This window comes from Metarhizium brunneum, chromosome 3, assembly GCF_013426205.1.
Source record: "Metarhizium brunneum chromosome 3, complete sequence".
NCBI lineage: Eukaryota > Fungi > Ascomycota > Sordariomycetes > Hypocreales > Clavicipitaceae > Metarhizium > Metarhizium brunneum.
The window spans coordinates 626922-650561 of record NC_089424.1 but is presented as its reverse complement, the minus strand read 5'-3'; the positions used below and the strand labels follow the sequence as shown (position 1 = coordinate 650561).

Here is a 23640-nt window from a genome sequence, read left to right as displayed (position 1 = left end):
TCCAAAGTGGACTTTTTGGCCCCAACAAAACAAGAGAAGAATGAGGCGTTGGGGAGGTGGACTGTGCTTTGATCGATAAGAAAACATGGCTCAAAAATTAGGGATCAGGTGAATACATACTTTGCTTACGTATCAGATTGGCCATGTCAATATGATCTAACTTTGTCGTACATAGTCCTAGCATGAGTAATTATGATATAGACACTTTGGATTTCGACCACACAGGTTACGCAAATCAAGAGCCAACGATAAAGTCTGTTCAAGCAGGTGATGGAAATCAAGATTTCTAGATTTTCATTGCCGGGTTCGCAAGTAAATCATCTGCTAAACATCTGCGAATAACCCTAGTGTAAGGAATATAAAGTCAGAGCGTAAAGAATAAACCTGACCAACGAATTTATAATGATTAACTCAGCTTAGCTATCGTTGTAGGAAAACATTCTTGTTCACATTAATTTGCCACACTCATAACTTCAAAGGAAAAAGCCAACATACAGGCATCACCAACTCTGGACTCGGATAACTACCTTGCCATTTGCCTTTTTGTTCTCAACCTTATCAAACGCTTCCTGGAAATCGGCAAGATCAACCAAACTATCCACCTTGGTGACACACTTGCCTTCCCCTTGCAGCTTAGAAATTGCCCCCAGCTGCTTACCGTTGGGTTCAACCAGGAACCACTTCGCCTCGGCAAGCTTCTTCGTAATCGACTCTGGCTTCGACTGCTGCGGGTCGCCGGTGATGCTGTGCAATACACCCCCTTCTTTCACGGCAGACCAGCAAGACGCAAGCGTTGATCCCCCAACGCAGTCGAAAGCGGCATCTACCTCGCGCTCCGATGGATTCACGGCCACCCAGTCGGAAATACTCTTCTTCTTGTAGTCCACCACGTCTGTCGCGCCTAGCCCTCGAACATATTCGCCGGCGTGACCGCCGGCGACGGCGATTATCTGGCCTGCTCCGGCGAGAGATGCAAACTGAACGGCCCAGCTGCCCACGACACCAGAAGCTCCTGTAATAAGCACCTTGAGAGCCCTATTTTTCTCTCGGGCTGCTTCATCTCCAAACACTGCCTTTTCATCCAGGACCCCATGTTGGAAGACGCCCTGCCAGGCCGTGAGTGCACTTAGTGGCGTCGCCCCAGCATCTGTCCATCCCACGTTCTTGGACTTGTGTGCCATTTGAGAGAGTCGAGCCACTGTGTATTGACGCAGGTTGCCGGTTTGAGATGGCTCGAGGCGGAAAAACACCTCGTCTCCGATTTTGAAGCCAGAGGCCCGGGCATCGTCGCTGTCTGCGAGTTTGGCGACTACGCCTGCAGCCTCAGTGCAGGGGACTCTCTCTCGGCCGGGCGCAAAGAGGGAAGGAAACAATTTCTCCCAGTGTAGTTCACCCGCGCACGGCGTAGTGGTGTAAACACGGACAAGACACTCGTCCGGGCGGGAAATGGTAGGCAGTGGCGCGTCTTCGAGGACGAGGCGCGTCGAGTTTGGGTCGGGTTGGTGCACCACTTTCATGGTGCTGGGAAGGGAAAGGGACGCCATTTGAGGCAATTGTAATGTTTTGTTCAAGTATGACGGTGACGGTATTTAGAATAGGTCTGTACAGATGAATGGAGATTTGAGCATGGCCCGCGTGCGCCAGTGGTGTTTCGATGGCTCATGGGGATGACACGGCCTTATATTGTTTGCAAAGAGGCGCATTTGGTATGGATTTTGGTCGGCTGCAATATACGGCATCGAAGCCTTTTTCGCCATTCCGGCTTGCTCGGAGCGACTTGAGAAGTCGGGAATCGCCAAAGATTCGTCACATAGGCATCACCATGTCTGGGGGCAAAACGCCACGGCTCTTGGCTGGGCTGACGGCTCATCGACAACGGAAAATAGCCCGACATCGACTCTCCACCCACGCCACGCTTACCCGGATAGCCTATGGCCGGGGATCAGGGAATCCGTGGGAAGGCTAAAGTGTGGGTTGCTGTCAATGGCCATGCGGGGCCCAACGCGAAGGGTGAGGCCATATATACTTATATATAACTCTATAGACCAACGGCTTTTTCATCAAGGAGCGCATCAGAAGTCATTGACACGCAAAACTTGGACTTGGATCAGCTAGTTCAGACTTTATTTTAAACTCGAACAAACACTCGTCAAAATGGAACAAGGTCGAATCGTACCCGATCCCCCCAAATACGACAGAAGGTATACACTGCATCCATGGAATTGACCCTGACCAAACGCAGCTGTTGAATAGCTGACTCATTATTTTCCGAATAGCCGACCGCTTCCCCAGGTGGAGCTCGCCTATCAATATAAGCTTCCCAACATCCCTGGAAAGTCTAGCATCGGCCTCATGGTGACATTCCCTCCCAATTCGTCGACTCCGCCGCACACACACGCCGGAGCCGCTGTTTCTGCTGTTGTCCTCGAGGGCACTTTGCTCAACAAGATGAACAGCGAGCCAACTCGGGTTTTTAGCCAGGGCGGAAGCTGGTTCGAGGCTCCCGGCTGCCATCATGTGGTCAGCGACAACTACAGCAAGGACGAGCCGGCAAAATTGTTGGCGACATTGATTGTCGACACCGAGGTGGTGGATAAGGGAGGTGTGCAAGCCCTCGTTGTGTTTGACGACGAGTACAAGGACGTTGCACTTCATTAACAAAACATCCGTTCTTGGCGTTGAGGCACCTGTGGCATTTGACGACGAGTATAGGAAATACGGTTAGGAGCAGCAGTATCAAGCACATCCTTTTTAGGAGTAATATTAGCACACCAACCTTTTAATTTGGCCCCGAGATGGTGCTTTCACGTGAAGGATGAAATGTAGACGGCGGTTGACGAGCATGGGGGAACCATGGTAGCAGCGTGAAGGGTGGCTCGTCGACCCATGAATGGTTACATCCGGCCGATCGATATGTTGTCGATTTTGATTCGACCCTGTCCTTGAGACAAACTGACCAAACGTGGCACGGCTCACTTGCACCCAGCTGGCCCAAGGGTACTCCGATGGACGAGAGTATGCATCTTAGTCTTGCCAAGTCACTACCCACACGCACTTCACAATGCACAATGCGGAGATGCTTGCCGCGAGCAAGAAAGCCACTAACCTGTTGATATAGTACAAGACTGCTCATCAATATCATCCACGAGAGGACAAGTTCGACGTACTACTAGGCAAAGTTGCGACGTGGACGCTAGATCCAAAGTACACAGGCTACCAAGCACTGGTCCGTCGGAACTATTTTCAGCAAAGCTTAGTATCTGGGCGGGCATAGTTTTCGATAAAGAACTCGACAGACTGGCCATGGAACGAGGTTGGCTATATCACCCACCGCAGCGTACAGCTCGCGAAAAAGAAGCGACACGGGAGGGCGCTGTCGTGCCACGCCACCTCCAAATACCGGCTATAACACGAGCGCGAGCAGGCGATATGCTCTGCGAAACAACTTGTGCGTCGAAAACGTAGTCTCGGTCTCAGAACCGGATGGGCGCGACGAGATGTGGCTTGGGCATACTGGCGATGGCTTCAAGATTCGACTACTCATTGACGCCATGTCATAGACACCAGGCACCGCCTAATGATGCATGCCGTTCAACATCGAAACAATTTGGCATTTTAGGCTTCCCTCTGCGGGTCACACAACATCTATCCTGGCCTGATAAACTCGTCGCTGGCCTCAGACCGTCCCACAGAGGCCGCAGTTGGGCTTCGCAGCATTGCGGCCAGCATACTCCGTGCCCAAAGCTGATTTGTTACGCTGCAATTAGTCAAATCTTTCCGAGAAAGTTGCCTGACATTAATAGGTAGCAACAACGTGGCCCTGGCCGCCTCGGTTGCCAAAGAAGCCATACGTCGTGGGCAGTTGGGCAGCAATAGAGTGAGCGGTGAAGCATACCGACAAGATGCAGATGCCCCATTCATGCAGCAGGCAAGCGACATACGTGGTCCATGGTTGGGGACAATACGGAGTAGTTAGATATATACTTCAGACAGTGCTGCTGTCGGGGCATTTGGACAAGCTGCTTCCTCTTCCCCATCACGGCTGCCCATTCCATCAACACCACACATCAGTCCGTCACAATGGCCTTCATTGAACTCCAATCCGAAGACCACCGCGACCTCCTAGACACATTTGACAGGCTTCGATCGGGAGGCGTCTGCAAACATGTCCATCTTCCGGAAATCATCGTCTGCGGAGGCCGGTCCGCGGGCAAGAGCTCCGTGCTGGAAGCCATCTCGGGCATTTCCTTTCTCACAGAAGACAACGCTTGCACTCGATTCACGACGGAGCTAGTTCTTCGTCGGCAGGACACTCCGGCCGCCAAGATCTCCATCAATCCCGGCCTAGAACGAGGCGCCAACGAAAAACGCCGATCGGGCATCTTTACTGTCCCCGTGAGCTTCGACAAGCCGGATATCGAGACCATCATTGGGGAGGCGAAAGAAGCCATGGGCCTGTCCGACGCCAAGATGTTCAGCTCTGACATCCTGCGCGTCGAGCTTTGCGGACCTACGCAGCCGCACCTCACCGTGGTAGATCTGCCAGGCATATTTCGCGCCGACGGCCAAGACGAGATGGCCCAAGATGCCGAAACTGTTCGCGCACTAGTCCGGCACTATATCAAGAGATCTCACAGTATCATACTGGCAGTTGTGTCTGCCGAGAACTACTCCTACCTTGGCGACATCACCGAGATAGTTCGTGAACTAGACCCGAACGGCAGCCGCACGTTGGGTCTCATCACTAAGCCGGACGTTCTAGAGCCCGGCTCCGACAGAGAATCCGTGTATGCCCACCTCGCCAAGAATACGGAGCTATCTTCCCAGCTTGGCTGGCATGTTTTGAAGAATCGGGATCATAAAGTGAGGGATAGTCCGTCCCTTGGGCGCAACGAAGACGAAGAGAGCTTCTTCTCCAAGGGCATCTGGTCATCAGTCGACCAGAGCTACCTCGGCATAAAGTCCCTCATGCCAAGGCTGAGCAACATCCTCCGGAACCAAATTCTGCAACAAGTGCCGAGCATCATCGAGGTCGTCGACAGGGACATTGACAGGCGCAAGGCCCAGTTGGAGAGACTGGGCAAGCCGCGCTGTACCATCTCAGAGCAGCGCAAATACCTGATGCAAGTAAGCCGCGAGTTCACAACCCTCATGAAAGCCGCCGTCGATGGCGAGTACAACGACGCATTCTTCGGCAGTGCCAAATCCGACGAGGGCTACCGGCGGCGCCTGCGCGCCCGCATCCAAAACACCCTGACCAGCTTCGAGAAGGAGATGCGGGAAAAGGGGCAGAGCCGCGTGATTGTCGACGACTCGGGCACCCGGGACCGCAAGCTCCCCAATGACCACCAGTGGCGATCTACCTTTGTCAACGAGGTCATGGCCATTGTGAGACGCAGCCGCACGCGCGGCCTGCCGGGCACCTTCAACTCCCAAATCATCCGAGAGCTGTTTGTGGACCAGTGCCAGCCCTGGCAGACCATTGCCATGAATGTCAAGCACGAGATTCTCGGCATCGTCGACGACATCGCACAGGCGATCGTGGACCATGTTGCCGCCGACGAAACCACGCGCGGCGTGTACCATCTCGTCAGCAACGAAACCGACAGCCTCAAGGCCGATCTCGGCGCCAAGTTTCACGAAATCCTCAAGCAGTACGTGTGCAGCCACCCCATCACATACAACAGCTACCTGCTCGACATGGTGCAAAAGGAACAAGAAAGACGGACCCACGAACAAATCGAGGAAACGGTAAAGAAGCTCGTAGGCAACGAAAACTTTAAAGAAGAGCACCGCGTCAAGATTCACCCGCTCAATTTATGCGATTCGCTCAAGCGCAGCATCAACGTCGACATGGAGCGGTCCGGGGCCGAAATGGCGACCGACTACATGCTCGCCTATTACAAGGTAAGCGAGGCACTCGAAGCGCCGAGGACGCAACACTGACTGGTTCGCAGCTCGCCCTAGAGAAGTTTGTCGACGACATCAGCGTCCTAGCCGTCGAGCAGTGTCTCCTGGAGAAGCTGCCGACGCTGTTCCTGCCCGAGGCCGTGATGGACCTGCCGGACCACGACGTGCGCTACTTCATCAGGGAGAGGGACACTGCGCACGCCGAGCGGGCCCGGTGCGCGGACAAGCTCGCGGTTCTGGAGACGGAGCGGCGCGTGCTCGCTCGCCTCGACACGCGTCGCTCGCCGGGCGTCGCGCAGGCATGTGCGGGGGAGAACCTCCCCGTGCCCGGGATCCCGCGGAGCTACACGACCGACACGGTGACGGTGGACGAGGCGCGGCCGTATTTCCCCCGCTCGCCGTCCCCGGGGAATCCTGGCCACTCGGGCGAGTTGCTCGTCGAGCCGGAGGGCGCTGAGCCCGCTGGTGCTGAGCCCTGCGCGCCGGAGCCGGAGCCAGTGCCGGAGCTGGAGCCCGAGACGGAGGCGGCGGAGGCGGTGGAGGAGCCCGAGGAGCCTGCTGCGGACGAACCTATGTCGACGGAGACTCCCACGGACGAGACGCAGCCGGCGGCCGAAGAAGCAGAGGAGGACCTGTGGGGGTTCAGGGCGAAGAAGGAGAAATGGCGCCGGTCGTGGGGAGATGCTCAGGAAGAGGTTCCCGCCGTGCCGCTGGAGACGGAGGATGCCAAGTCTGACTTGGCCGGCGGCAAAAAGTCAAAGAGGACCAAGAGAAAGAAGAGTCGGGAAGACGCACCTGCTCTGTCGGAGGTGACTCTTGAAATTGAGCCCGTCATTGTGCCCGAGGAGCAGCTTGCGTATCCGTGGGGCTGGGCACGGTGACAATCGGTGACGGACAGAATGCGAGGGAGAAGACGAAGGCGTCGCGGGGGTGGGCTCACCGTGTACGGGATGTTGTTTCTCTTCTGTCTGCTCTTTTACAGTCGCACCCCTCTCTTTGTAAGTGCCGTTTACGACGGAGCCGGCACGGAATAATGATTAGTTTGAGATTGAAATAATGACTAGCGTGTTACTATTACAGCGGCTGTTATTCTGGTGATGAAGGCGCCATGTAACAGCGAGACAATTTAGTAATTGTCCCTCTGTAGCCACGGCTCACAGGCCTCCACGAGCTTGACATGGACACCTTGGTCGCCTGTCCTCTGTAGAACTTGTCTGTAAATGTCCTCGTCTACCCTCTTGAAGAAAACTAGAGCAGACACCCATACGAAATCGGCATACGACACGGTGCTTCCCATGAAGAACGGCCCGGCATCGTTGTCGCGCAGCAAGGCTGTTATTTTCTGGAGGAATGGCTCTGCTCTGGAATAAGCCGCCTCGCCGCCGTACTTTTTCTCAAACTCCCCCACTGGCATGCCGACTGCCTCGCCGCGCGTGGTGTACCAGTAGTCGGCGCTGTGGCTGTTGAGCAGGTTGACGGGGATGCGGGCAACGCAGACGGCGAGAAGGTGGTGAAACACGTCGGAAGTCAGTTGTTCCACTTTGGGGAGGACGGGCGAGTCGAGATGCACACTGGGCTGAGGGTGGGATTCCTCCATGTGGTTCGCAATTTTGCGCGAGTCCATGATCCAGGTGTTGTCGGGCAGGATGACGGTGGGGATGGTGTACGGGGTTCCGGACTCATTCGGAGGCAGACTACGGGGTTAGTCATGTTTTTTTGTTGGTCGTTTACAGCTCGTTTTTACAAAAGGACCGATCTTGGGGAGCTTACTGCGGTTGAACCTTGGGTTTGATATCCTCGTATTCGGTCTGTTGTCATTAGTGTCGATGCTACAGCACACGGGACGTTGTACACACCCATTCCGTCTTGTAATCGAGGCCCTTGAAGTTCAGGAGCATCCGAGCTGAAATAAATGGTCAGTCACTGTTTTCTGTCTCGGGCTAAGGTCTTGACATACTCTTCCACGGGTTCAGGGACCAAGAGGAGCAAGGTTCCTTGCTGGGAAGGTCGAGCAGAGTGATCTGGCCGGTAGACATTGCGGATTGATGATACTGCTTGTGAATTAATTTGAAATACGGCAGCAAGGCTATGTGCGTGAGACTTGCGCTGCTTAAAAGGGATGCAGATTGGGTTAAAGAGGTCGACGGATCGAGTAAGCTCATCCGGCGGCCCGGCCCATGGTCGGGGTTTACTTGGACGGCAAACTCCCGAAATGCCCGAAGTATTTCCCGGCTATTCGATCAATCAACTTGTACGGCTATTTAGGTGATGGAACCAGTTGTCTTGATGATTCCAAATAAGTGCCTCACTACCCATGTCTCTTTTGACACCCAAAGAGGCGATGACTATTGATGCCTTACCTATCAAGTTACCTCGAGGCTCGTTTACACAACCGGGCGCGCCGTGGCCAGGACATCGACTTGTCTTTATGATAACGCGCGCCCTACCATGACAAGCAAGGCAATTGGTGTTAAAAAATGAAGCAATGAGCAATACTACGCGAGCTAGGTTCCAGGCAGAGCCAATCAAGCAATCAAGCCAGCGAATACGCAATCGATGCAGGGCCTCCAAGACGCAGTCACCGCGGCTTTTGGCATGCAGGAAGACGCCGTGGGGAAAAGCCATGCCATAGACATTGCAGGCTGCGGTTCAACTCGAAATCAATTGCAAACAAATCAGCCCCCCACAGCAAGCCAGGAGAACAGTAGAGCTATTTGGAATCATGCCTCCGTCCCAGACGGCACCGACTGCCCTCCCACACCCATGACAACCCACGCCACGGCCTCCCTTCCAACAAACCCCAATGTACTCGTATGTGGCCCCAGAGAAATACTCCCCTTGCTCCAGTCCTGGATCAACCTGCGTGCATGCCACACGGCCAAATGCTTGTTGTAGCGATGAATCTTGGACACGAGCTTGCCCTCGATGGTCTGGCGGAGGGCGTCCTTCCAGCCCGCCTCCGCCCAGCGAATATCCTTCCTCCACAGGGGGCAAAAGGCCTCGGGCTGTCCGGAAAACGGATCAACGGCGGTATATTCCATCTTGAGCATGGCAGGGTTGCAGCTGTACGACACGACGGCAGAAACCACGGCGTTGCACGTGTCGGACGCTCGGCAACTACCTACATCGCCATGACAATCGGGAGTGACTACATGTATGTGCCCGTGTCAGCACAGTGGAAATCAAAAAGTCAGGGATCGACGGGAAAAGAGCGCACCGCATATCGTCCCCGCGACGACCTCGGCCTCGACCAGAAACTCCAGCTCGGGCTTCACCAAGTCGTCTGCCTTGTCGCTCCGCCAGTCGTTGAAGACGGCGTCGACGAAGCCGTCGACGCTCGCCCGCGTGGTCAACAGGGTGGCCTGGTGGTCTGTCGCGGCGCCGCAGGCGTGGAGCATGTCGAAGAGGCGGGCGAGCTGGACTTCGGTGAGCTGGTCGGCGGTCGAGATGGCTCTTCGCATGCCGGGGTGCGGGTCGGCGCAGCCGAGGGCGTCGAAGAAGCGCTCGCGGGCCTGCCTCGCCTCCTCGGGCGTGACGACGGCAATGGACGAGAGGTAGACGGGGGATTCGGATCCCCGGTTGCGCTTGACGGCGCGCGCTTGCGAGGGTTGCGTCGACCTGGCCGAGCTGCCTGCTCTGGAGGCGGTGTTCGGGGGCATGGCATGCGAGCGGCAGAGCTGCATCGACGCCTTGGAGCTCTTTGCCCGGCGGGGGATGAGAAGGAACAGGCTCGTCTTGCGCAACTCGAAACTGACGAGGGCCGCGCGCGCCCGTGTGTGCAGAGAAGGGGACGGCCAGCGGCGAAGCAGGTGGTGGCAAGTGCTCGTCACGAGAGCATCGTTGGAGGCCACGAGCAGAGAGACCATTGAATGTTGCATGTCAACGCGGAGACGGCTGTAAAGGCAGCTATTGAGGAGGCATTGTCCCGGTATGGTGAATACATTGTCCTTTGTCCGCAGGAGACGCGAGTCTGCGATGCCCGTTTGCCGTTGCCTTTGACTCGCCGTCACTTTTGGCTCACCTTTCGATCGGACTCAACAGGTGGACTTGAGAACCCAGCACACGCAGCAAGTGGTGGAGTTTGCCCATGACGGACAGACTCTCGGAGAGCTTGCTCGCATTGGAGGCAAAATCTGGCATTGCCGGTGCGTATCAACTCTCGTCTCCGGACAAGACTCAGTCTCGGTGTGGGAGGAGGAAATGGAAAACCGTCTCGAGCCACTTTGCGAGTGCGCAACACGGGCATGGTCCCTGGCAGAAACGAATACATATACTTTTTCTTCTTTCAGACATGAAGGTCATGAAGCGTCATGAGGGACCAAAGGTCACCGGACAACTGGCTGGACGGCCGAGCACGTTTGGCCCAAGCAGACTCGGTCGACAGTTTGGAAGCACAGCAAATACGCAACCTCTTGATGAAGCAACGGTAGGTACATGTAGTTATATCCACTTGTCCGTCCAAGGCCACGTCACGTCGACAAATGTCCCTCGCAAAACAGAATGGCACCACCTCGAATCCCACAAGCGCCGAGGCGACCGACATTGGCCCTCCCGACTTCCACGAAGCCATAGCGTCCGTAAAAGGCCTCCTTGCCGGCGGCGCTGATGACGGACGCGCAAATCTTGTCCTCCTTGGCCCTGTTGACCCCCCAAAGGACGAGCGCCTTGCCCAGGCCCTGGCCCTGGTAGCCGGGATGCGTGCACAGGAACTCGAGGTACCAGTTTTGCCGTCGGGGCTCGGTCCAGTGATGGGCAAACAGCGGGAACGTCTCGTCGAGAATGTTGATCTTGTCGGGGTCGGCCGCCCGATTCGGCCACAGATAGTCTAGGGTTTGGAGGTACGCCCTGGATGCGCTCTGCATGAATGAGCCTGTGAGACGGTGGTTAGTTCAAAGACGGGCCAACATTGAAGCCACTGCCGATGACGCATCGGCGACCGGGACGCAGCTCGTGCGGGATATCCGAGACGTCAAGTTGGTGCGTCATGTCCTCACCTATCCACGACGCGGGCTGGACGCCTTGCCTCTCCCATTGCGCGCAGCCAACCACCTTGCCCGTCGTCTTGTCGAGTCCCACGACGAGGTGGCAGTTGGGGTCGTTCCAGTGGCGGAGAAAGCGCCTCTCGAAGTAGGCGACAAAGTCTTGGGGGTACTCTTTTCGGCGAGGGTGCATCAGCTCGCCAAAGAGCTCTTCGTCCTGGAAGGCGGCGGCGGCGGCCTCGGCCATTTCCCGCAGGTCGCTGTACTTTGCTTCGCGAATGGCCATGGTGGACTGTCGTGGAGGCAGAAGATGGAGATGTCAACGAGACGCAGGAAGCGGCGATGCCAACCTGCACATGTTGAAGTTGCCGGGAAGTTGGAGCATTGAATACATGTCAATAATTGACGTCAATCAACTCGGGCTTGGCACCAGTGTAAATACGGGGGACCCGTGGGCGCCCTTGGATACCCGGTGAAACGCATTGACGTGTCTGGTGTCCGCGGGTACCCGTAAAGCAACAGTCTGGGTACATGTCGACGGTAGGTTTAATGCATGAATACCAGCTTGAGGTTTCAATGTTGACTCGTCGGCAACGAAGTGGGTAGCTGCTTAGTTGACGACGGGTAGTTGGAAACTCACATGCAGCTACTTTAGGCAAGCACAAGTCAAGCGTCAAGTACAAGTGCCCATCCAAAACCTAAAACATCAATTGATGTCCATACGTCATTGACATGGATGTATCCACATGAGACTCGAGTCCTTAGTTACAATCGGTACGCACCGACTGCCCATACAACACACAGCCTTTGCGGTTCACTACTACACCTGACGACAGGCCTTCAACCGTGCTAGTTGGTTGTTTCTGTGAGCCTCTCGCCCTGGAAGAAAGGCCCCATCTTCAATGTTGGGTAACACCAGACGTGCGTCGATTGTCAGGTTTACGGGTCGGTCCGTGCCGTGACGTGACATCTGTGTAACAATGACGCCGCTGCCTTGTATAGCAGCAACTCGCTCCAACTCGGTCACGACGTCTTGGATGAGGTTTTGCGCCGCCCTCCACATGGACAACTTGTCAGAGCAACCCTTAAACTGGACCAGGTACTCGGTGGTGCGGCCGCGCCCTCGCTTCCGGATTCGTTTCCCCAACACCTTCTCTACAGCTGCGTATTCGCTTCCCAAACTGTCAATGTCGGCAGTCGAGGCCGCAAGCCGCACGCTTCGCCGCAGCCCTCGCGGCCATGCTCGGGACGGCACATGAGCCGCCGGCATTGGCCTCTCCGATACGGCTCCATGTCAACCGTCTTTTGAACTTGATCTGCAGGCGAGGCCGCCCGCTCAAGAAGCTTCTTCTCCTCGGCTTCCGCAGCATCGCTCCCCCCGGCTAGGCTTCTATCTTCCTGATACGCCCTCCCACACCACACGGGAGTGTGGACAAAGTCGTGTTTCGTCGTCCTTGAGCGTGATTGTTTTCGCCACCTGCGAAAGTTACGCCACCGTAGCTGTTGGCTTCGGAATACCGCGTGTCAGAGGTAACCGTCACGGTCCGACAGGTCGCAGGATGGGGTATTCTCTAGAATGGGCGCAGCATCTCCTGGTGCGCTTTGGGGTCGTGGGAAACGGATTCCAGCATGCCAATTAAATACAGCGGACGACCACCATCCTTAACAAGGTTATCATAATCCTCCGTCTCGTGATGCACATATGACTCTCGTGCATCTGGGATCGGTCCGGTTACTCTTGATTCGCTTCTTCGCCTTCAGCTTGGGCATGAGGAATCATCATCACCGTCTCTGTTAGAGACCTGTTGCAAGAGCGCGTCTAGCTTGTCGGCGTTAAGCGGATGTGAGTTTGCCTGTATGGCCCTAAAACGAAATGAGTAAATAAAAATAATGGCATGGCAATAGAACAACACACTTGGGTCTTTAGGCAAGGCTATCTCGCTCTTCTTGTGACCGTGGACCAAAGTCATTAGTCACCAGAAGCGCATATGAGCCACCGCGCTGCCGGCTTTGCTCCATACCCTCACAAAGTTGGGCGTCATTTAAGACCGAAGGTCAACAGCAGCCGGTATTGAAGGCGAACCATATATGTCAACTTGGCGGCAATGCAAAAGGGTGGCTGGCGTCTCGTGCCCAGGTACCTGTACGAGTAAGAAATGTGATTTCATTGCTTGTTAGTCATGTGCTTGTGGGGGACACCGGCGAGTTTATGTGTAATATGGGACCCTGATCTATAATAGGGAATAATATAAATCGTAAGGTATATAGTCACCAACCATAGGGGCACGGAAGCCTGTGTCTAGTGACATTTGAGGGGGACCAAGGAGTAGGAGGATATGAAAGGAGATAAGAAAGGGGAGACTGAGGAAACAATGAGAACGAGAACCAAGGGAATCGCGAACCAGGCAAACTTAGAACCAAAGAAAACTGGGAACCAAGGGAACAGGGAAACCAGAAAGCAGGAGGAAGCAAACACCGGAGGGCGTGCTGGCGGCGATGAGCGACCCCTTGACGCCTTGTTGAGGCTCTGTGATCTTGACTAATGGCTTGCTTATGTGGCTGCGTCAACAGGCATTGATGCAATAATTATTTTGTTTGCTTCTCGAGGCGTGTCCGGAACCCCGACTGCAACTCGTGGCGGATATTGCATGGTTACCACCTTACCTCCCGCCGAGATAAGGGACTGCAGCCTCGCGGACACGACTGGGCGAGAGCTGACAAACATCAGTCAATGTTTGGTAGACGTCTGGTGTAGGACAAGTTGTCTTCCCGCCTGAAGATGATACATAAAGTCGACTGGCAGGCACCTTCCGGCCCCTTGAGCAATAGCATAAGCCTCTTCCCTCATTCCACGTCGGCACTCTTCATTCTTCACCATAGACAAGATAGATGATCCGGATCTTATTGCTCGAATATACCCCCATTCCACTAAAGGGATTCCATTTTATACTACAAAGACCATCTCGAACCCCTTGTCTCTAGCTCTACCGCTGCATCAGGAAGCTCAAACACTTCAGTATGGCCGTGATGACCGCCTGATATAGGTGGTCTCGGCAAGAAACACTTCAGCATAACATTCGGCAATCAACAGCAGCTCCTCGTGAAAGACTTGGACTCTCTTTACGGGGCTCAGGTCACTTATGATGATGCTGGGACTGAGCAGCGACGAAGATATCAGTGAATCATCGGCAGGGACAGAAACGTAGATGAAAAGGGCCGCATTGTTGTCCAGATACACGAACAAATTCAGTTCAAAATTATTGTTGTGGACCATGGTTTCAATCCACAACCTTACGAGGAAGATGTCGAAAAATACTGCCTCGGCAGTGCCGGCATTGCCATCACGGATGCACTCCTCAGTAGCCTGAGTTTCCCATCTCAAGCGGACACAAGACGGCAGACTGGAGCACATACGCCAAGTACCGAGCCAATCTACCTGGTACGAGTGCTCGGAAGCGGAGGTGAGGTTATCGTGATTCATTATTGGAATGTCAGCACTGGAAAAGAGCATGTCCTCAAGCAGGCTTACGGTAAGCCAAGACTCAACAACTCTCGGTGGTTGACGGAAAGGGACATGCTCGGTAAATGATCAAACGTCTGTCTTGCTAGCTGCTGATGAATGCAGAGACATCCGGCTCTCTAGCCGCCATCAGTGAGTATCCAATCCTGGAATCCGTGCGACTCTTTCAACAAGACGTCTTTGAGTTGGCACAAACGCAACTACAATAGATTCTCGTAGACGCCTGAAAGGGTATTTATTTTTCGCAAAGGAGTAGACCAATACTTTTCCGGCAAACGATTCAATGTACTCTCTACTGGTTATAAACAGCCATGATCCTAGAATAGCTATTGCGGACATTCTGTTGGGGGTTCATACCGCCCCGACCGTAACGTATTCCAATGTTCGTGGTTGTCGAGATGCTGCCCAATCAGACGACCAATAGTCATCTCACGTAGATGTACCAAAGACAGGTCCTTTGATTGCCGGTCGTAGAAGGTAACTTTCGGTCGTTGTATGGAGGCTGCATCCAGAGTTCAAGCTCGTCCGACCGTCAGCGGCTTCTTCATGCGAGGACAAGCGACAGTTCAAGTCGTCTTGCTCATGGCGACAGCATTCAACATGACAATCTCGTAAAATGAAAAGCAGATTGAGATGGGGAAGATACTGGGTCCGGCGCTGCGGAACGCCGCAAAGCCTCAAGTGCTCCTTGTTGGTTAGACGGCAGCACGGTGTGCAACTACAATACGCCCTACACATGTCACGTCAATGTCTCAATCCTGACCCCAACATCGTCGATACCGCTGCTTCCGTACACGACAATACCCTTCCATCATGGATCGCATGGCCTTGACACCCGGCGCCGAAGCCAAAGAGGAGCTGTTCAAGGCAGCAGGCCACATCTCCTTCCAGCGCCCAACCGCAATAGCCTACGCCGACGAATTCCTCCTCAGGGCGCCGCAGCCCACGGCGGGCATCACGTACCAGGCCATGCTGGCGTGTATGAGCGAGGGCGACCAGGTGGACCTCTGGTTCGGTCTCCGCGATGCCGACCCGTCCCTGGGCCACGACACGCTGCCCTCGGGAGAGCCAGTCGGGCACACATGGGCCATTCTCCAACCCGCAGACGGCAAACAAGAGACATGGACGCTCTGGGAAGTCGGACGGGCCACGCCCTCGGTGGGAGACGCCCACGCCGCCCGCGCATTCAATGCCTACCGAGAAGCACTCGCCCGGTCCCAGGGCCTCGCCTCGCCTCCCGCCGTGCCCGTCGACGCCGACAAGGCTCGCGTGCCGCCGCCGCAGAATGGCAGGCCCGTCATGTCGCACGCCTTGTCCCCCGCCAACTTGTACTACGCCTCGGGCCGGATGTGGTACTTTGTCGACTTGGGACCGCCGGCCGACGACGTCACGGCGCCGGCGCACTTGTCGCGGCCGATGAGGGCGTTTGACGCATTGGTTCTGTCGAGCCTCATGACGCTCGTCAACGGGACGCCGCCGCTGGTGTTTGCGCTTGCGAATACCACGGCAACGTTGGGGCAGATGCCCGCCAAGTACAAGAGGGTGGCTTACGAGGCGGATGAGACACTGGAACGGCCCCCGGATACGCCCTTGGTGGTTCTGTGAGGGAGGAGAGGCGTTGGAGTCAATCAGTGTTGCGCGCCGCTTGCCAGCTCCCTCAATTTGCCGTGGGTGCTTGTCCCTTGCCAATGTGCGGATTCTGCGGCTCGCGTCTTTGTTGTGTCTGCGAGCATAACTCACTGAGTTTGCCTTGCGCCGCAGGGCTGAAGGGACCAAATTTCACCATGTGGAGCTGGCGTTAGAAAATATGCCAAAAATGTCCAGATGTCAACCCCGAGTTCGCAATGGCGTTGCTCCTAGGCTTGCTCCAGGCTGTTTTGAGGCGTTGGAGGCGTTGATGCTCTCACCTCATAGGTCATGAGCTTGGGTCCCCGAGGCGAAGGGCGCCAACGGCATTGTATTGGCTCACGCGGTCGTGTTGACAACTGGCTTGGGATGTCAGGAGTTGATACATATGTAGTGCTCGTTATTCGCTTGCCTGCCGTGGACTTGCTCCGCGCGCATTGTGCCCAGTTCCACGCGGCCGCGATACCTGGGGTTTCTCACATTGTCTCGGGTGTTTCTGTTTGGGAAAGGACCTTTCTAGCATAGCCATGGTACCAGATAACTCGACGGACTAGCCAGCAAAGCGTCGATCAGGCTGGCTTTGACCCTCTTCAGCTCAGACACCGTGTGCCGAGTTATTGGCCAGCCACGCCAAGTTTGCACAAAAGCGAAGAAGCTTGAGGTTATATTAGCGACTCCACCCACCTGAGCAGGTACCTGGTTGCTAGAGGACAATGGTCAATGATTATTGATGCCAGAATGCCTTGGATGGCGCTGACTGGCATCAAATCCTTGTTCCACGTTTCCTCGCCCACGATGGTGCCTGGATCAGCAACAGCCAGCGGAGGCTTTGCCCATGTTCAACAAGAACATGGCATTGCTAACGGCAGGGTCGAAACGGCCAAAGAGCACGCCGGCACTTGTGGAGAGGCGTTTGGCGTTTGCTCAGCCCATGCTTGTGATGGCGGCGGGCTGCATCTTGGTGACTGGGCTGAGGCTGAATCTGGCGTTGTCATTAGGCTCACAGACAGTGACTGTGACTGCATCAGCCGGCTCTCTTGTGAACTCAGGTTGTGGTAATTTTTCTTCTTGTCATCTCTTTCTTTGTGGATATGGGTTTGGGCCCCCCTTGAACAGTTGTCCGCTCCCGTAGTTATATAAAGCGTGTTTCCTGTTGTCGCAAAGCCGGTCACGCCACTCCATATACAAGAACGAGTATTCTTTCACCCTTTTTTTTTCCTCACGGTCGTTTACTGTCTCTTTGTGATACCCCCATACAGCCCATACACAATGGCCGCTCCTCAAGAACACGTCCCCGTCACGACGCAGCCGGCGCCTACTCCAGCCCCGGCTGCCGCCCAACCTGCCAACAACGGACCTGTTGACCAAGCCGACCTCGACGACTGGAAGAACCGCTTCAACCATGTCCTCTCCCGCTCTGGAGAAGTCGTCAACTCCAAGTCCCCGGAGAGCGCGCAGTCCTGGACCGCCGGCTTCTTCGACTGCTTCAACCCCATTGACACATGCTTAATCACCTACTGCCTGCCATGCGTCACCTTTGGCAAGACGCACCACCGCGTCCGCAAGAATGGTAACCTGGATGGATACGAGCCCATCAACACCTCTGTACGTCGTTGAACAACAAAACAGGTGAGAAACACGTGTCGATACACGACTAACAGTCTGGCAAACAGTGCCTCCTCTTCTGCGGCGCTGGCTGCTTTGGTCTTCACTGGATCCCCATGGCCATGCAGCGCATGAACATCCGCGAAAAGTACAACTTGAAGGGCTCGTGCCTCGAGGACATCCTCACCTCGTGCTGCTGCCACTGCTGCAGCTTGATCCAGCAGGACAAGGAGGCCGAGCACCGCGAGCAGCAGCTCCTGAGCGCCGGTGTACAGCAGCAGTACCAGCCCAACAACGAGATGCAGTATCCCCCCAAGACAGGTTAAAGAAGACGCTCATTTACTAAGGAGGGGTCATGGGCCTTTGGTTTGAACAATGAACAACATTCGAATTGATACCTGGAGTGGACGGACGAATGGGACTTGGTTCCAGGGATAATAGGTTGGTGGTTGGTTTATTATGCACAGTAGTCGTGCAGTTGATACCTCTGTCATTTTTGCAGCTATTCTAATTCTACTTGTCCATGTCTTGTATGTTGTGCATTCATTCTGTCATCTGCTTTGACTGACGACCGCATTTAAAGTTTCACCACTGTAGATGTAGCATTGCAGATTGCGCCAAAGTCGTCCTTCCCAACATGCGATGCTTCACTCAGACACCCGCTCTGAGACATCACGGCGGGATGAACCATCAGAAATAAGTCCGCCTCGCAGGGCTGTGTCCTAGACATTGTTGGGAGCGGCATTCTTTAAAATCTGCTCCATCAAACACCAGACTCCAAAGCAACTTTTGACAGGGTGAGATGATGTCCCCCAAGAAGAAAACTATCTGGTCAGTCGTACGATGCAGCTTGGTTGTCAACACCAAGTCCCTGGATCCGGCAACAGCTCACCTTTTATGCAACCGCTCCCCCTCTCATAAACTCGCCACTTTACATAGTACACAAGCAGCTGAGTTCTTTCACATGGACAATCTCATCAGAGGACAGAGCAAGCTCCCCCCGACTCTACTGATGCTCAACCTACACCACAGGCTATTAGTACCCTGCTATCGGCTCCCCTTGTCTTTTGAAAGGTCTTGTTGCTCCGGCCGCAGACACGGCCTTGTTTATATTTCCAACGCAACTACTAGCAAATGTACTTGATATACAGGTATTAAATTCTCTATCTAGTCAAATCTACTCACTAACGGAAAACGACAGCCCAACATGCGGCACCTGAAGCGAAACTGATTACACCATTATTATGCCGCGACCCTCCACTACATTGGTAATCGTAGTAGTATATCTTACGCCATGAGAGCGGCGAATCCAGCAAGAGCTATAGCAGCAACGCTGATGGTCTTGATATCAGCACCAGACGTCTGGGAAGTACTGCGAGCCGAGGCACTGGTTCCTGACTTGGTAGCACTTCCTGCACCCCCGTTGCCTCCTTTACTGCCGCTGGATCCGTTGGCTCCGTTGGCTCCGTTGGCTCCGTTGGCTCCGGGCTTGGCGGTGACGGAAGCGCTGGTCGTCGAGGCAGCAGTGCTTGCCTTGGTGGCGGCGGCCCCCGCGCCTCCGTTGTTTCCCAGGCTGCCGTCAGCGCCGTTGGCTCCGGCCTTGGGGGTGACGGAAGTGCTGGTGGCAGCAGAGGTGGCCGTGCCTGTCATGGCAGCACCGCCTTGACCGCCGCTGGCTCCGGGAGCTCCAGGGGTGCCATTGCCTCCAGCGCTGCCGGGAGCTCCGGGAGTGCCATTGCCTCCAGCGCTGCCGGGAGCTCCCGGCTGGCCGTCGGCTCTCTTGGCCATGGCGGCGTCACAGTCAGGGCCGTTGCAGCGAGGTGCTTCGACGTAGTCTGTAAGATATTAACAACATGATTAAGATCCGTTGATCAAGAGTTACTTGCTCGCAATAGAAGGGGTACGGCCAGAGACGTGGCTGCCGCCCTGGGCAATGGCGGAGACGACGAGCGCTCCAGTAGCGAGAATAGGAGAGACCTTCATTTTGAAAAAAAGAGATACAAGGTAATAAAACAATGTAGCGAATAGCAAGATGGGATAGATTCAACGGCGCTCTTGTAGAACTAACGAATTTGTACTAGTTGACTGGAGCGAGTGTAGTAGAGAGCGTATCAACAAACTTGCAAACCAAATAGGCGCCGAGCTGCCCCATTATATCTAGAATTTTGTAGAAACCACAACAACGGCAGTAGCGAGCTGATAGGATCGGAGTCCGAATCCACGACTCGGCAAATACGAGCTGCAATATTGCCATTGTCGCACGATATTGTAGCGTTAGTAACTGGCAGTTGCCTGAATAGTTGGTTGCCCGGCTATATTGACATTATTCCTTACTAGGGTCATGGGATTTGCCCGGCTATATTGATATTATTCCTTACTAGGGTCGTGGGATTTGCCCGGCGCCCAAGTATCCATTGGCGTGGAGTTGGCTTTGTCTTTTTTTTTTTTTTTTTTTTTTTTGCCCCGTACGGCACAGCCTCGTCCCTTTTAGCAGCATCCGTAAGGTCCTTGACTGCTCCATACACAAGGCAGACTTGACTGTGTTTCCCATTGAGTTTCAGCCTTGTGCTTCTTGTGCATAAAGTAAAGAAAAATAAGGCGTCCGTACAAGAAAAGCCCGTTGTGATGGGACTTGTGGGATTGTGTCATCTACATGAAGACTTTGATTGCCGCTCGCTCATTGGCGTCGAGTTTTGGCCGATCCCCCTTACATGTCGTATGGGCCAGTTGTATTGCTGGTGACGGATTTGCTCTACGCGACTTGCTTTGCGCAGGGCGATGCCCCGTGCCACCTGTCCTGTTGCTACATGGCAGTGACCCCTTTATCAAAGAGCGGGCTTATGCGCAAGGACACATTATGATGCAGCACTGGACCAAGGAGCGGTCAGAGCCGTAGATGCAGCATCTAGGCCAGATTACATGTACATGAGGAGAAATGGAAGCGTATAAACTCGGCGGTGTGCGCTCTACGACATGCGTCTGGTACTTTGAAAATAAATGGCGAACGCAAATCTGCGTGTGGCATATGGTGGCAGTGTCTGATGAATCCGGAAAAGCATTCCAGCTTCTTATTATGACCACAGAACGAAAGCGTCGGTAGTCCCGACAGCCGGAATCGTACGATGCTGTTGGAGAACGGCCCCACTTTAAGACTAAAATAGCTCGAGTCAGACCTTCTTCGGAAGCTCTTACTTTCCTTGGGAACAATCGCTTTATCCAAGCCGCACTAGACCTCGTTCGTGCTCTTAGACCGTGACACCTGCACCCGAACAAGGCGAAAAATTCACTAATAGTACAGGGTGCATCTAGGCAAATTCACTATTAATACGCCCAGAGATCAAAAGAACCTAACGTTTAATCGGTACAAACAGCCTGGTTAGTTTTCCTGCTCTGAGCTCACGTTAGAGAGACCCCCCCAGTCCACTCGCGCCCATGGAATGTTCCAAGATCCGCGACGGTTGTTTAACAAGGATTTAGATAGCCAGCAGACTACACTCGGGCTAGATACCTACAGGTGTTGTGGTAGTGGCTTATGAATTCTCATGTTCTGCACAGCATCTGCATCGTTGGAGATATGGTTATTGAGGGGCCAAGTCAGCTGTGCTTTAATATCGGGCGTCTATTAGTGTTACACGCAAGAAAGACATGCATGCCAAGTCAGAAGGCAGAAGCTTCAAAGGGATTGTGTCTTGCGCCTGGTGGCTGTATCTATAGGTCAGGGAGCTTCTAAGCTGGCAGCACGAAATGCTTGACTTATTTTTCCGAGCGAGCAACCAACTTGTACGGAAAGGTTTCTGCGAGTGCACCGTCACTTGAACAAGGCTTCAGAGGTTACGACAAATGTAACACGCCACAGCTAGGTGAATGAGGTGAAGCAAGCAGATAGATTCTAGATTTATCCCTGTACATTGTTGCACAATGCTGGGGGCACCCTGGGTACGTCGTCTGCGTGGCCTCAAGGCTTTCCGTTTGCCCACCGACAAACATGAATACGCTCACCAGATGCCCTCTTATTTTGCTCCAAGCCATAGATGCGTAAATTGGAACCTTTTCAACAAGCTTTCCGGCAGTACGTCAATTCACTTCGAGATATTAACAACTAAGAATATAATTACTATTACATGAGGAAGTTACATAGTGTATATTGGCATCCAGGCCAATACAACATACCTGCTTGCAAAAGTTTGAGTGCACTACATGAGAGCAAGACCGTCCTTGTGCGGATTTGTAGCAGCCAACGCGCGGAACTCTGTACAAAAAGAATCTCATAACCGAATAGAGAAGCAATTCCCAAGATATTTCTCAATATTAGTCTATTTGGAGTAGAATCTATAATACACTATTATACACCACAGTGCACCATCGTACAAACCCCGTCTCTAGGCTGCAAACTCGACCTGCTCACCCGTTGGACTCATCGACTGCACCGCGTACCTCTCCATTTCCTCTAATCGCTGTGTCAACATGCCATCATACGGTGGCGCCTCCATCATGCCCATGACAAACGGCCCTTGCGCACCCCATGTACATCCATGCAAGTGGTCACGAATGGTAATTAAGAGGTCGTAAACATCTTTGTCCGCGTATAGTCCTGCGGAATTCATCTCCTGGAGTACGTCTAGCGCAGAGCTGGCATCGCCAAATCGATTCCAGTGCATGCGGGCGAGCCGGGTGTAGAATGGCGTAGACACGCCCAGCACGTAAGATGGTAGACCGAGATCTTTGACACGAGGCAGGATCTGGAACGCGTAGTCGGATGGTCGAGCGAATGCACAGTCGAAGAGGCCCATGGCTGTGTTGATAAAGTACGGGTATAGAGGGCCGTGGACGTCCATTACACGCTTTTCTTCGTCGGCAGCGGCCTGCGTTGCAGGCTTTCCGGCAGCTGCAGATTTCTCGGGGCCCTTGGCCTTTGTGTTCCTGGTCGATTCTTCTCTAGCCTTGGGCTCTGTGTTTCCGGCTGCTTCCCCTTTAGCCTTGCGCTTTGTTTTCTTGGCTGCTTCCGCTGTCTGCTTGCTGTCTGCGGTTCTCGTTGATTCCATTGTCTCCCCCCCGTCTGTGTTTGTAGCTGATTTCTTTGTATCCTTGACTTTTTTGTTTTTGGCCCTGACTGCTTTGCGCTGCCAAATGCCCAGCTTCGCTGGCAGTGAGAAAACTTCCTTCTCCATGACGGCCCACAGCTCACCGTCCGTCGTGCAAGCCTTCATCAAGCCATCAACCCTCTCGCGCTCCTCGACTCGCGCGCGTTCGTATCTTGCACGCTCTTCCCACTTGGCTTGATCTGCCTCTTCCAGCTCCACCATCTCACTGGCTGAAGAATCACTTGGCTCCAACTCATACAACCCTAGTGCGATTTGGGCAGCGTTTCTTAATGACGGCGGATATCGTCCAAGAAATTTCTCCCGAAACTCCATCACACGCGCCTGCTCAACTATGGACCGTGCCATGCCGGGTTTTGACTCTTGAGAATTTTCGCTCTGGATCTGCATGCCTTCCGATGGAGTGGGCCGGTTCTTGGCCACGGGCATTTTCCCTTGGGCAATGTCATCAAATATGCCCTTGAAAATCTCCGCTTCCGACGGCGTTATCGTCGATTGCTGGCCAGGCACATTCGCTATTTCTTCATAGGGTGTGTCATGGTCCCACTCGAAAGGGATAAAGTTGTCTCGTCTCCGGGACTTGGGCCTTGCAGGTGCGTGAGCAAGGCGGATGAACTGCGTCACGGGTTGTACGCAGATGGCTCTCTGCAGAGTCCTTGTTTGGTACAAGAATGGCAAAAGTGTCGATGACATGTTTGGTAGGTGCCATCAAGCTGAACTCAAACTTATCTCATATCGAATGGCAAGCTGATGATGAAAGTTGTCGTGGTTCCAGAAAAGGATGACAAAACGAATGGGCGGTTAATTCTCGGATATGCGGGCGTCGAGTCAGCGCGTGACTTCGCGCCGCCCATTAAAGCCGACGCGACGGCGAGGCGCGTTAATTGGCGACTAAATCAAG

The 23640-nt window shown here is 54.1% G+C and overlaps 11 protein-coding genes across 11 annotated transcripts; 4 read left to right on the top strand and 7 right to left on the bottom strand.

The window, feature by feature from the left end:
* Window positions 1-500: 500 nt before the first annotated feature.
* Window positions 501-1517, bottom strand: G6M90_00g054420 (uncharacterized protein; the record flags this gene model as incomplete). The annotated part of the gene is made up of 1 exon (XM_014685476.1): window positions 501-1517. The coding sequence occupies one exon, from the start codon at window positions 1515-1517 to the stop codon at window positions 501-503; it is 1017 nt and encodes a 338-aa protein (XP_014540962.1).
* A 637-nt stretch (window positions 1518-2154) lies between these two features.
* G6M90_00g054410 (uncharacterized protein) lies at window positions 2155-2658 on the top strand (the record flags this gene model as incomplete). The annotated part of the gene is made up of 2 exons (XM_014685477.1): window positions 2155-2201; window positions 2277-2658. The coding sequence occupies 2 exons, from the start codon at window positions 2155-2157 to the stop codon at window positions 2656-2658; spliced, it is 429 nt and encodes a 142-aa protein (XP_014540963.1).
* A 1422-nt stretch (window positions 2659-4080) lies between these two features.
* Window positions 4081-6791, top strand: mx_0 (Interferon-induced GTP-binding protein Mx; the record flags this gene model as incomplete). The annotated part of the gene is made up of 2 exons (XM_014685478.1): window positions 4081-5907; window positions 5958-6791. The coding sequence occupies 2 exons, from the start codon at window positions 4081-4083 to the stop codon at window positions 6789-6791; spliced, it is 2661 nt and encodes an 886-aa protein (XP_014540964.1).
* Window positions 6792-7036: 245 nt separating this feature from the next.
* On the bottom strand, window positions 7037-7946 carry ustS (Glutathione S-transferase-like protein ustS; the record flags this gene model as incomplete). The annotated part of the gene is made up of 4 exons (XM_014685479.1): window positions 7037-7604; window positions 7681-7718; window positions 7767-7813; window positions 7868-7946. 4 exons carry the CDS (start codon window positions 7944-7946, stop codon window positions 7037-7039), a joined length of 732 nt encoding a protein of 243 aa, XP_014540965.1.
* Window positions 7947-8630: 684 nt separating this feature from the next.
* G6M90_00g054380 (uncharacterized protein) lies at window positions 8631-10050 on the bottom strand (the record flags this gene model as incomplete). Its single annotated transcript, XM_014685480.2, has 3 exons — window positions 8631-9058; window positions 9128-9804; window positions 9932-10050. 3 exons carry the CDS (start codon window positions 10048-10050, stop codon window positions 8631-8633), a joined length of 1224 nt encoding a protein of 407 aa, XP_014540966.2.
* Window positions 10051-10379: 329 nt separating this feature from the next.
* Window positions 10380-11175, bottom strand: G6M90_00g054370 (uncharacterized protein; the record flags this gene model as incomplete). Its single annotated transcript, XM_014685481.1, has 2 exons — window positions 10380-10780; window positions 10905-11175. The coding sequence occupies 2 exons, from the start codon at window positions 11173-11175 to the stop codon at window positions 10380-10382; spliced, it is 672 nt and encodes a 223-aa protein (XP_014540967.1).
* Window positions 11176-13902: 2727 nt separating this feature from the next.
* On the bottom strand, window positions 13903-14370 carry G6M90_00g054360 (uncharacterized protein; the record flags this gene model as incomplete). Its single annotated transcript, XM_014685482.1, has 1 exon — window positions 13903-14370. One exon carries the CDS (start codon window positions 14368-14370, stop codon window positions 13903-13905), a length of 468 nt encoding a protein of 155 aa, XP_014540968.1.
* Window positions 14371-15222: 852 nt separating this feature from the next.
* G6M90_00g054350 (uncharacterized protein) lies at window positions 15223-16014 on the top strand (the record flags this gene model as incomplete). The annotated part of the gene is made up of 1 exon (XM_014685483.1): window positions 15223-16014. One exon carries the CDS (start codon window positions 15223-15225, stop codon window positions 16012-16014), a length of 792 nt encoding a protein of 263 aa, XP_014540969.1.
* Window positions 16015-17304: 1290 nt separating this feature from the next.
* PCR3_1 (Protein PLANT CADMIUM RESISTANCE 3) lies at window positions 17305-17966 on the top strand (the record flags this gene model as incomplete). The annotated part of the gene is made up of 2 exons (XM_066130581.1): window positions 17305-17640; window positions 17709-17966. 2 exons carry the CDS (start codon window positions 17305-17307, stop codon window positions 17964-17966), a joined length of 594 nt encoding a protein of 197 aa, XP_065986929.1.
* A 961-nt stretch (window positions 17967-18927) lies between these two features.
* On the bottom strand, window positions 18928-19623 carry G6M90_00g054330 (uncharacterized protein; the record flags this gene model as incomplete). The annotated part of the gene is made up of 2 exons (XM_014685485.1): window positions 18928-19475; window positions 19545-19623. The coding sequence occupies 2 exons, from the start codon at window positions 19621-19623 to the stop codon at window positions 18928-18930; spliced, it is 627 nt and encodes a 208-aa protein (XP_014540971.1).
* Window positions 19624-22019: 2396 nt separating this feature from the next.
* G6M90_00g054320 (uncharacterized protein) lies at window positions 22020-23432 on the bottom strand (the record flags this gene model as incomplete). The annotated part of the gene is made up of 1 exon (XM_014685486.1): window positions 22020-23432. The coding sequence occupies one exon, from the start codon at window positions 23430-23432 to the stop codon at window positions 22020-22022; it is 1413 nt and encodes a 470-aa protein (XP_014540972.1).
* Window positions 23433-23640: the final 208 nt, after the last annotated feature.